This window comes from Ranitomeya variabilis, chromosome 7 (genome assembly GCF_051348905.1).
Source record: "Ranitomeya variabilis isolate aRanVar5 chromosome 7, aRanVar5.hap1, whole genome shotgun sequence".
Taxonomy (NCBI): Eukaryota; Metazoa; Chordata; class Amphibia; order Anura; family Dendrobatidae; genus Ranitomeya; species Ranitomeya variabilis.
The window spans coordinates 93,916,383-93,928,809 of NC_135238.1; the positions used below are offsets into that span (position 1 = coordinate 93,916,383).

Here is a 12,427-nt window from a genome sequence, read left to right on the forward strand (position 1 = left end):
GCCCCCGGCGCGCACATCACCACCCCGCTTTACCCCAGGAGGGAGCGCAGGAGAGGCGGGAGGGTCCCGAGTGCCGCAGAGCGAGGAGACAGGAGCAGCCATGGGAGGAGAGACTGAAGCCCCCGACCTCAGCTGCCTGGCTTCAGAGGTATGTGGGGTGCTCCGATCGCCGGCCACAGCAGCACCTTCAGAGATCCTCTTCATGCCCCATAGGCGACAGGAAAACACTGCTGGTGGTTGCAGCAAGGGGAGGGGTATTTAACCTCTTTGTGTTCCTGTCCCCTATTAGGGCAGGGAAGACAACCTCCGAAGTGGCTGTCGTGGAAGGTGACTGGAGAAATGTGGATTTCTCTGGAATGAAATAATCAGGTAGCAGATATACAATAATACCAATTTTGGAGCTTTGGATGTTTGAGAACTGGGCTCTGCAGCACCATTTTGAATGGAGCAGAGGTGTACTTGCTCAGCCTCTACTCCATTCATTGTCAGTAAGCCTGCTGGAAATAGACAAGTACAGACTGCAGTGTAAGTGGAGCGTGCGCACATAGAAATTGCATTTTTTTTTTTTTTTTTTTCAGAAAATAAAAGTATTCTACCATATTAAAAAATACATAATTATTAAAAACAAAATACTAAGTATTTTAACTTACAAAAGTTATGTTTCTACCAGAAACCAAGAAATATGGTATAATGGAAACAGATGAAAACCAGAGAATCACAGCTGTAAAGGAAAAGCCACTGCCCGGAGATACAGCATCAAGACGAGCTGTAAGAGTTTCTTACTTATATATGTTTATTTCTATTTATTAGAACTAGAAATAAATGCATTAAATCACTAAAAGCTATTAACCCATCCAATCAAATGACCTAGTTTATGCTCCTTCAACAAGCGCACACCCCAGAAAATGCGCCAGAATGCACATCCATTAACAAGTCTGTCCTTGCTCTGGCAGATGTGGGCCAACCACGCATTACTTCCATTCAATTCAATGGGTGCATGGTACTTATAAGGGGACATTCACACTGCATTGCGACATTCCCTTTTTCTGTTCTCTTTTTATAAACAGATGAATGAAATTAATGTCAAAACCTGATCTTTTGCAAAAGTGGAAAGCAGTAGGGCCCCATTGATCATTTTTTGGTCTGCCTTGGTTTTGTTATGTTGTTATTTGTCTGTTTGAAAAAGAGCATCATGGAGAACTTGTTATTCTTATATAAAAACTGACACATACATATATTGCTTTGAAAAAAATTCATACCCCATGAACTTTTTCACATTACATCCAAAAATGTAAATGTATTCTATTGCGGTTTTGTTATATACCAACACAAAGTAACAAGTATTTGTGAAGTGTAAAGGAATTTATACATGGTTTTCTAATTGTTTTATTTACAAGCGTCAGACTACATTAATACAAATGCACGTCAGTTTTCAGATTTTATTTTTAAAATATTTAGAAAACCATGTATTATGTCAGTTACACTTCACAAACATTTGCTACTTTGTGTTGATATATCACATAAAATCCCAATAGATTTATTACTATTTTTATTTATTATGCATTGATTATTTTCCACAGCACTTTACATACCGTATATATTAGAGTATAAGCCAACCCGAGTATAAGCCGAGGCACCTAATTTTGCCATGGAAAACTGGGTAAGCTTATTGACTCGACTATAAGCCGGGTATGCATTGTCCCCTCATCATGTCCTGCCATCCGTGGCTCCCCCTGTCCTATCCTGGTATGTGGCTTCCCCGTTTTGTCCTGGTCTGTGTGGCTCCCCCGTCCTGTCCTGGTATGTGGGGCTCCCCCTGTTGTATGAATGGCTCCCCTGGTCCCGCATGGCTCACCGCCCCCCCGTCCCATCGTTGTATGCATGGCTCACACTCCCCCGTCCTACTCACCCTTCTTGCGCCGTCACTGCAGCTCCGTTGTCCCGGCGCGGCAGCTCTCCTGTGCGGAGCGGTCACGTGGTACCACTCATTAAGGTAATGAATATGCACTCCACGCCTATGGGAGTGGAGACGCGTGCATATTCATTACCTTAATGAGCGGTACCACGTGACTGCTCAGCACAGGAAGAGCCGCCGGCGCCAGGATGGAGATGCAGTGATGGCGTGAGGAGTGTGAGTATGATGTCTTCTGTTAGCCGACTCCTGCCGCTGCTCCCCCTCCCCCGCCGGCTTTCTGGACAATGACTTGCATATAAGCCGAGGGGGTGTTTTCAGCACAAAAAAATGTGCTGAAAATCTTGGCTTATACACGAGTATATACGGTACATTATTATTATTGCTGTCCCCAATGGGTCTTAAAATGTAAATTCCCTATCAGTAAGTCTTTGGAGTGTGGGAGGAAACCGGAGAACCAAGAGGAAACACGGGGAGAACATACAAACTCCTTGCAGATGTTGTGCTTGGTGGAATTTGAACCCAGGACCTCAGCGATGCAAAGCTGGGCGCCCATGGATTTTAGAAGTGGCCGTGTGCCGCCTGTGTCCCGGTCTATTCGCATCTCGCGTCCTTGTTGCACTGGCAGCACCTTCCTTCTGCTGCCGGACTGCGTGACGCGGGCTCTGTGCACTTCCGGGTCCTCCTGGTAGTACATGCGTCGTCATTGCCTCTGCTTCTTCCTTTCGGCAGCTTACACTGCATATAAACCCCCCCCCGGATCTAATCGTACACCAACCCCTGTCGAAGAATTTATCAGAAACATGTGTCGGGGTGCGCGGTACTTGGAGAGGCGGGCCTTAAAGGTGTATACCACCTCTAAATCTTATGCACAGTTTGGTGTGCGCACTGAATGTATGCATAGGAAATATATGTTTATATGTTATATTACCCCCACTTTGGTTTTCTGCACTTTTTTGACTATATTGTTATCATATTTTGATCCTTTCTCTACTTATTACTTTTATTTATACATTTTTTACATTGCACAATGCAGTTTTTTATATTGCACTCAGTAAATATTGATTAGTGTTCACTGCACATACATATATTATTATATATATATTTTTGGATTGACTATATAGATGGTTGTAGAATATTTTATATGATTTTATATTTTATTTTTTAAACCTTTTTTGTCCGCCCCTTTGCCATTTTATAATAATACACACGTATTTTTAAATTATTGTTGTATTTGCTATTTCCAAGTATGGGCACATTGCATTAGTGTTACCATTTGCCAAATAATATGTAATAAAGGCATTTTTTATTGTATCATCTCAGTATATTTTGTCTTATTATATATTTATATTATTTTTAACTACCGTATATTTCTTTGAGATCCTACATTTATTTTTTGTTCCTTTTAGTGTCCCGAATGGTCTGCCATTCTGTTTTTTAACAATCACATTTTCCTTTATTTTGACCTTATTGATAGTACAATTTTTTTTTATATTTATTTTTACTATTATCTGGCTGGGAAATAGGGTTGCTACATCTTACTTGAAGGTCCTGGAGTGGCCTAGCCAGACTCCAGACCTGATCTCATTAGAAAATCTTTGGAGGGAGCCGAAACTCAATGTTGCCCAGTGACCTCCCCAAAACCTTAAATATCTGGAGAAGAGCTGTATGGAGACGTGGGCCAAAATCCCTGCTGCAGTGTGTGCAAACTTGGTCAAGAACTACAGGAACGTCTGACCTCTGTTATTGCAAACAAAGGTTTCTGTACCAAATATTAAGTTCTGCTATCCTATTGTATCAAATACTTATTCCCTGCAATAAAATGCAAATTAATTATGTAGAAATCATACAATCTGATTTTCTGTTTTTTTTTCTAAGATTTTGTCTCTCACAGTTGACGTGTACGTACTATAAAAATTACAGACCTCTCCATTCTTTAAGACGGAAAACTTGCAAAAGCGGCAGTATATCAAATACTAATTTTCCCCACTGTACTTGCAAACTCCATGCTGCACATTCACTATGTATTCACAAATTCTCCCTTCTCACTGCCAGCTCTCAGCATACTGATTCCCAGTTCACTTGGAGAACACGTTTTCTGTCCTGAAAGCTATTTCTATTGGCTGCTCTACTCTTCCAAACTTTCTTTTATCCATTTTGTTTTTAAAAATATTGATACACATTTTTTTTCAGTGTCCATGCTTCTATATGTTTTCCAAACACACACTGCCATGTGTAAAGGAGTTTCTGGATGAGAAAAAGGTGAGGCAAATGTCACAATTGACAAGTCAAGTTTGTTACAGGACTAATGCTCTATAAGTAATAAATACTGATATTGATAATGGCAAATAAGAGGCTAAGCAGAGATAGCCTATGCTCAGATTTAAGGGAAAGTATCATCAAAACTGTCATTGTATTTCAGTTGGATTTACTTTTAAACATATTTGTAAATATATATATATATATATATATATATATATATATATATATATATATATATATGAACTAAAAAAAATAACCAAATTGGTAACACACCCTGCTCCAGAGCTTTGCCTCTGCCAGTAGCCATTCTGTTTACTTTGCTGCTGAATGGCAACCCACCCTACATGACCAAGATTAAGCAAACTGTTCTCCTCCCCCAAACATAAACACACTTCTACATGGTGTAGAATTAGGCTACGTTCACATTTGCGGTCAGCGCCGCAGCGTCGGGCACCGCAGCGGCGCCGCATGCGTCATGCGCCCCTATATTTAACATGGGGGCGCATGGACATGCGTTGTGCTGCGTTTTGCGCCGCATGGCCGCAAGCGTTGGACGCAAGAAACGCTTCAAGTTGCATTTTTTTTGCGTCCAACTTTCGGCCAAAAAGGACGCATGCGGCGCAAAACGCAGCGTTTTAGCGTGCGTTTTGCCGCGTTTTTGTTTGCGTTGTGCGCTGCGGCGCCGACGCTGCGGCGCACAACGCAAATGTGAACGTAGCCTAAACTAGATGCAACTCGCCTCCTCTGAATGTCAATTATGTCCAAATGAAGGGTCCGTGAAGCCAGTGCTGATTGGCTGAAGGGGTCCCGTGACATAAGAATGTTATGCGATTTCCAGTAGAACCAGTGCCGACATCACTAGAACGAGACCGGCACTGGAGGTGAGTATAAGTGTTATTCATAGAATGTTGGAGATGACCTCCAGGGTCATCGTGTCCAACCCCCTGCTCAATGCAGGATTATATTACTGTGGGGGGAAAAAAGTGACTGAGAAGGGATTGTCCAACTAGTGGATCACCCCCTTAATGATCAAGCACCATTGTTCACTTCTGACCAGTGTCACTTTATGTGGTACTAAGGCTTGTACATTGGGCCGGGCAAAGGGTAGGCAGGGTAGACACCTGCCTAGGTGCTACCTCTTGCCTACCCTAGTGGGGCGCACTTTGAAAAAAAAATGCAGAATGCCTGTGCCCTCCCAGCGCCTTCCTCCAGCAGCAGGAATTCAGCACAGTGCAGGCACACAAGGCAGCAATATCAGTCACTGACACCACTCACCCCTCTCTCTGCCTGCGTCCCGGTCGTCATTCCCTCCCAGTACTCAATTGTACTCGCGTCTATCAGGCGCAAATACAGTAGCTGTGATCACTGCCAGGCACAAGAGCAGAGGAGCTGTAATCTCCCCTCCTCCACCGCAATCTCCCACAAGACACAGGCTAATTCCTACCTGCGTCTTGTTGGTGAAGGCACACGCAGGGGATGTCGGATGGCGCGATGCAATGAAGTTATCGTGCTGTCAGTGCCCACTGCTGCACAGTCGAGACTGTGGACAATGAGCCTGGATTAGGTGAGCAGTGCGGGGGCACATAGATTGTGTGACTGTGCAGGGGGGCGCATAAAATGAGGGGCTGTGAATGGGGCATAAAACGAGTGGCTGTGTAGAGGGGCATACAATGAGGGACTGTGCAGGTGGGCATGAAATAATTGGACTGTGCAGGGGGGGCCATGAAATGAGGGTCTGTGTGGTGGGAAAGCAAATGAGGGGCTGTGCTTGGGGCAGCAAGTGAGGGACACTGTGAGGGAACAGCAAATGAGGGGCTGTGTAGGGGGGGCAGCAAAGTATATGAGGAGCTGTGTTAACCATACTCCATATGAGACTGTGGATGACATTACACTGGGGGCCGTGGTGACCAGACTGGATAGGCAGCTGTGGTGAATATCATACTGTTTATGAGCCATAATACTGTATGGGGTGCTAATGGGGCCATCATAGTATACATGGGGGCTGTTTTGGACTTCATACTATTTATGTGGGGCTGTGGTGGTCATCATACTATATATGGGGGCTGTGCTGGTGACCATACTATAAATTGGTGGCTTGTTGTGGATATCATACCGTATCATGCCATCATACTGTCTAGGGGGGACAGTGTGAGGCGTGGTTACAGTTTAAAGAGTGCAGTGTTTGGGCAATATGAGAGCATAGTGTGAAAAGAGGACACAGATGGATATGGGGAGGGGACAGCGTAAAATGGGGGCACAATATGGATAGGGGTTAGTAAGGTGGGGGGACAGTGTGGAGATATAGAAAGTGTAATGGAAAATTAGAGAGGACAGCCATAGGTATCGGCTGTGTGGTTCATGAGGGCTGATGGTGTGGTGGTTATAGCTGATAATGGTAAAAAGTGTGGTGGCCATATACCATAGGAGGCTTATTTAAGGTACAGTATGGACAGATATTTTCATGCAGAGAGCATTTTAATAACAAGCTTATTTTTAATGGCACTCTATGGGGATGGAGATCAGATAAGATGGCATCTAGATAAGATGGAGATAAAAAGAAAGAGTCAACTCCAGAGAATATGTAATCTATAAGGTACATGGATTATAAATGTTTGTTTGTTATACTGACTGCATCTCAATAGCACTGTGGTTCCTGTTTGGTCCGCAGTCTGATGACGGCTGTTAATAACAACTCACAGTATCTCCTTACCATTGATAAGAACGCACTGGGAGTTGTAGGTTCATGCTATACAATTGTTTATGGGGCTGACTTGACATTATGTACTGATGATAATTTTGCACTGATGATGGTTCTGGGGATAAATAGATCAAGAAAGTGATCATGACTACATGAATACAGCACCAGAACAACCATCACCACATGAATATGTCACAAGAAGTGGAATACATCACCAGAACCACCATCAGTTTTGTGCAAGCTGTATTTGTCTCATGATGAAAAACAACATCAGATGTATCCCTTTCTCTACAATGGGGGTCTGCATATTTTCCATTAGGGTATCTGCCAAATGCTGGACACCTTAATTGAAACCAAACGGCCCCAATTATATTTACGCTATATTAGTTTCCATTACTATCCTTGGGTTTCATATTTAACCCCGGAGGTATTTTTACTTTGGTTTTCATGGGCGGGGCTTGCACAGATTAAGAGCATCCTTTGCCAATAAAGGCAACTGTGCATGTACTGCTGCCATTTTGCTGGGCCAAATTTGCGTCTGGAGCCAAATGGTGGCGGCGCATGTGCTGGTGCCATTTTTCTGGAGTTTTTTTAAAGTTTTTTTATTTTAAAGACCTCAATATTAATTGCACAAGTGCAGTATTTAAAATCTGAGGTTCAGTGGTCATCAGAAGTGGTCATCAGATCTTGTTGCCTAATAGTGATGAGCGAATATACTCGTTACTCGAGATTTCCTGAGCACGCTCGGGTGACCTCCGAGTATTTTTAAGTGCTCGGAGATTTAGTTTTCCTCACGCAGCTGAATGATTTATATCTGTTAGCCAGCTTGATTACATGTGATTCCCTAGCAACCAGGCAACCCCCTCATATACTTATGCTGGCTAACAGATGTAAATCATTCAGCTGCGGTGAGGAAAACTAAATCTCCGAGCACTAAAAAATACTCGGAGGTCACCCGAGCGTGCTCGGGAAATCTCGAGTAATGAGTATATTCGCTCATCACTATTGCCTAACCCATCTGAGGGGGGGGTGATTTAGGGGTCCTTTACCTTTGTCCTTTACCTTTGTCCTTTACCTTTTGACGTATTCCTTTGCTTTTGGTTGGGTGGCACGATTGGCTTCATCTGCCTAAGGCACAAAAAACCTTGTCCCGGCCCTGCTTGTACATGTCAGTGATTCTGAGACTGTTTTTCCATGACACATTGTACTTTATGTGCCTGGTAAATTTAGGTTGATATGTTTTGCGTTTATTATGAAAATAAAATTTGCTGAAAAATTTGCAATTTTCAAACATTATATGTGTACACTCTTGCAGCGGATAGTTATACCACCAAAATATTTGATAAACAACATTTCCCATATGTTTGTTATTATTATTATTTATATAACACCATTGATTCCATGGTGCTGTACATGAGAATACTTTGTGTTATTCTATTTTTCAAACTTCTTTTCATTTTGTTGGGTATAGAAGAGTTAAAATTTTGCAGATTTTTTTTCAAGGAAATTTACAAATCAGACTTTTATGGGTCTATTCAGTTTTGAAGTGACTTTGAGGGGCTTATATATTAGAGCCCCTAAACTGATACTATTTTCAAAACTGAACCCCTCAAGTTATTTTCAAATGTGGACATGAAATCTGTTAACCCTTCAGGTGCTAAGGGAATTAGTAAAGAGCGCAATGAAAACATGAAAACTTACATTTCTTCCATTAAAATTTGATTTAGCCCCAAGTTAGTCATTTTCACAAGGGGTAATATGAGAAATTTGACTACACATTTACTGTGCAACTTCTTCCAAACATGGCAATAACCCATATGTGGCAAAAATTGCTGTGTGGGCACACAGCAAAGTTTAGAAGGAAAGAAATGTTATTTGATTTTCGGATCGTAAATTTAGATGCACAGTAACCCTCCACATGTATACTGAATACCCCAAGGCATATAAAGGGGCAAACAGTATATGATACGCAGGAAGAAAGGGAATACGAATACGAAGTAAGAAATAGATAAGCTGAAAAAAGGGGTTAAATAGGGAGGGACAGATGAAGTATAATCATCTTAAAGTCACTTATGAAGCTTTATATTGAAATAACATTTGATGCTATTACGCATATTTTTTTGTAAATAATGCAGCACTTTTTATACTTCAGTATTGAAGACAGGGACATACCAGGGTAATACTATGGAAAACCGACGGTGGGCGGGGTCGCCACCTCACAATTTAGGGTGCCATTTTCTGCACGCATGGATGTCAAACTCAAATACACAGAAGGCCAAACTTAAAATCTTGAACAAAGTCACGTGCTAACCTTTATATTTATTTAAAACAAAGTTGTACAATTGAAGTTTTTACTTCAAATATAAACGATTAATTTTTTAATATAGAAACAAATTTTAAGGGGTAGCCCATGAACAAAGTATATTTTAATAAATAGATCTTAAAATAAAATATTACAATAATATAATATGTTGTATAAGAGCAGTAAAAAGCATATTGCCCAGTGGCCTAATTTAATAACAAAGGATAAAAAACCTTGAATAATTATGATTCACACAAAAGTGCCCACAAACACAGTATTATACCCCCAACGTGAATTCCTCCACAGTACCCTCCGGACCGCACGCATGGTATGATGACCTGACTGAACCTTCCTCCCTCAATATCCACGACAAAGAATGTTGACGCCATCACAGTGTGATTCTCCAATTGTAATCCCCACACAGCCCTCCATACAGTATAATGGCCCGACATAGTGATCCATACTGTATTACAGGGCCCTGCATTGCCTTCCGTCCATTATAAAGAGACCCACATAGCTCTCCATCCAGTATAAAGGGCCCCCCACAGTGTTCCATCAAGTATAAAGGGCCCCCCATGGCGTACCATCCAGTATAAAGGCCCCACAAAGCGCTCAATCCAGTATAAAGGGCCCTACAAAGTGCTACAAGTATAAAGGGCACCATATAGCACTCCATCCAGTATAAAATTGCACAACACATTTTGGGGTCCATTTTAGAGCTAAATTAAGATTTTTGTGAAAAAAAGTAAAATGTTCATTTTTTCTTCCACATTCCGTTAATTCCTGTGAGGCTCCTGGAGGGTTAATAAACTTCTTTAATGTGGTTTTGAGGACTTTGAGGTGTACAGTTTTTACAATGGTGTCACTTTCGGATATTTTCTGTCATATAGGCCTCCCAAAGTTACTTCAAATATGATGTGAGGTGGTCCCTAAAAAAATGTTTTTGTAAATGTTGTAAAAATGAGAAATTGCTGATCAACTTTGAATTCTTCTAACTTCCTAACAAAAAAAAAAATTCTGGTTCAAAAATTGTGCTTATATAAAGTAGCCGTATCGGAAATGTTATTTATTAACTATTGTGTGTGACATAGCTCTCTGGTTAAAAAGCATAAGAATTAAAAAATTTAACCCCTTAACCCCCGGAGCTTTTTCGATTTTGCATTTTCGTTTTTCACTCCCCTCATTCTCAGAGCCATAACATTTTTATTTTTCCATCAATATGGCCATGTGACGGCTTATTTTTTGCGGGACGAGTTGTAGTTTTGAACAACACCATTGGTTTTACCATGTCGTGTACTACAAAATAGGAAAAAAATTCCAAGTGCAGTGAAATTGCATAAAAAGTGCAATCCCACACTTGATTTTTGTTTGGCTTTTTTGCTAGGTTCACTAAATGCTAAAACTGACCTGCCAGTATAATTCTCCAGGTCATTACGAGTTCATAGACACCAAACATGTCTAGGTTCTTTTTTATCTAAGTGGTGAAAAAAAATTCCAAACTTTGCTAAAAAAAAATTTATAAAAAAATTGTTCAATTTTCCGATACCCATAGTGTCTCCATTCATCGTGATCTGGGGTTGGGTGGGGTTTTTTTTTTTTTGCATGTCGAGCTGACGTTTTTAATTATACCATTTTGGTGCAGATACGAACTTTTGATCGCCCGTTATTGCATTTTAATGCAATTTCGCGGCAACCAAAAAAACGTAATTCTTGCAATTTAAATTTTTTTTATCGCTACGCTGTTTAGCGATCAGGTTAATCCTTTTTTTTATTGATAGATCGGGTGACTCTGAGCGATACCAAATATGTGTATGTTTGATTTTTTTATTGTTTTATTTTGAATGGGGCGAAAGGGGGGTGATTTGAACTTTTATATTTTTTTCATATTTTTAAAAACTTATTTTTTTTAACTTTTGGCATGCTTCAATAGCCTCTATGGGAGGCTAGCAGCTGGCACAACTTGATTAGCTCTGTTACATAGAGGCGATGCTCAGATCGCCTCTATGTAGTAGAATTGCAGCATTGCTATGAGCGCCGACCACAGGGTGGCGCTCACAGCAATCCGGCATCAACAACCATAGAGGTCTCAAGGAGACCTCTGGTTGTCATGCTGACGCCCCAATGACCCCTGATCACGTGACGGGGTCACCGGTGCGCGCATTTCCTGCCAGATGGCCAAAAGCGCTTGTTAAATGTTGCTGTCAGAGTTTGACAGCGGCATTTAACTAGTTAATAGGTGCACCGGAGCCCGCATCAAAGCATCGGACTAACTATTCTGCCCGATGGCAGAAAGGGGTTAAAAATTTTAAAATTTTCTCCAAATTTCCGATATTTTTACATAAATTTTACCACTATCATGTAGTAGAGTATGTCATAAGAGAACAGTCTCAGAATCACTGGGATCCGTTACAGCATTCCAGAGTTATTACCTCATAAAGTGGCAGTGGTCAGATTTACAAAATGAGGCCTGGTCATTAACCTACAAACTGGCTCTGTCCTTAAGTGGTTACTAGTGTTGAGCATTCCGATACTGCAAATATCGGTTATCAGCCGATATTCGCTGTATCGGAATTCCGATATTGAGTTCCGATGCTTTTAAGATATCGGATACTGGAATCGGAAGTTCCTATAATGCAATGATGCACTATAATGGAGTGTGGGCGGAGACTGCGTGTCTGTGTGCGGGCGGGGTCTGTGCGTGACCGTGGGGGGTCTGTGGGCCTGCCGGGGGGTCTGTACGGGCCTGCCGGGGGTCTATGTGGCCTGCTGGGGGTCCGTGCGGGCCTGCCTTGGGTCTGTACGGGCTGCCGGGGGTCTGTGCGGGCCTGCCGGTGGTCTGTGCGGGCCTGCCGGGGGTCTGTGTTGTGAATTCCGCTCTTGGGCTCCCTCCGGTGGTTGTAAGTGGCACTTTTGTGAATTCTGCTCTTGGGCTCCCTCCGGTGATTTTAAGTGGTACTGCTGCTCCTTGGATTTAGCAGCCAGCAGCTGCTTCCACTGATTGTCTTTCTGGCTCGGCTATTTAACCTGGTTCTATCCTTCAGCCCGTGCCAGTTGTCAATGGTTCCTGCTTGGATTCACATCTCTGCTTGGATTTCCCTGATATTCTGACCTGTTCAGCAAAGATAAGTCCTTGCTTTGTTCTTTTGTAGTTCACTTGTTGTGGACTTAATCGTTCTGCACTTTCTATGTTTTTTCTTGTCCAGCTTGTCAGTATGGATTTATTCAGTTTAGCTGGAAGCTCTAGGAAGCAGAT

General features: G+C 42.0%; 1 protein-coding gene across 6 annotated transcripts in view; it reads left to right on the forward strand.

Annotated features, from left to right (window-relative positions):
* LOC143786311 (glucose-1-phosphate adenylyltransferase-like) overlaps nucleotides 1–12,427 on the forward strand; it is a 243,915-nt gene that overhangs the window by 159,307 nt on the left and 72,181 nt on the right. For 5 of the 6 annotated variants that reach the window (XM_077275581.1, XM_077275584.1, XM_077275579.1 and 2 more), the window contains 2 exons: nucleotides 671–768; nucleotides 4,106–4,174. In XM_077275581.1, coding sequence (XP_077131696.1) covers nucleotides 671–768; nucleotides 4,106–4,174 — 167 coding nt within the window. The remainder of the gene's footprint in view (nucleotides 1–670; nucleotides 769–4,105; nucleotides 4,175–12,427) is intronic. The other variant, XM_077275583.1, reaches the window with a different exon arrangement.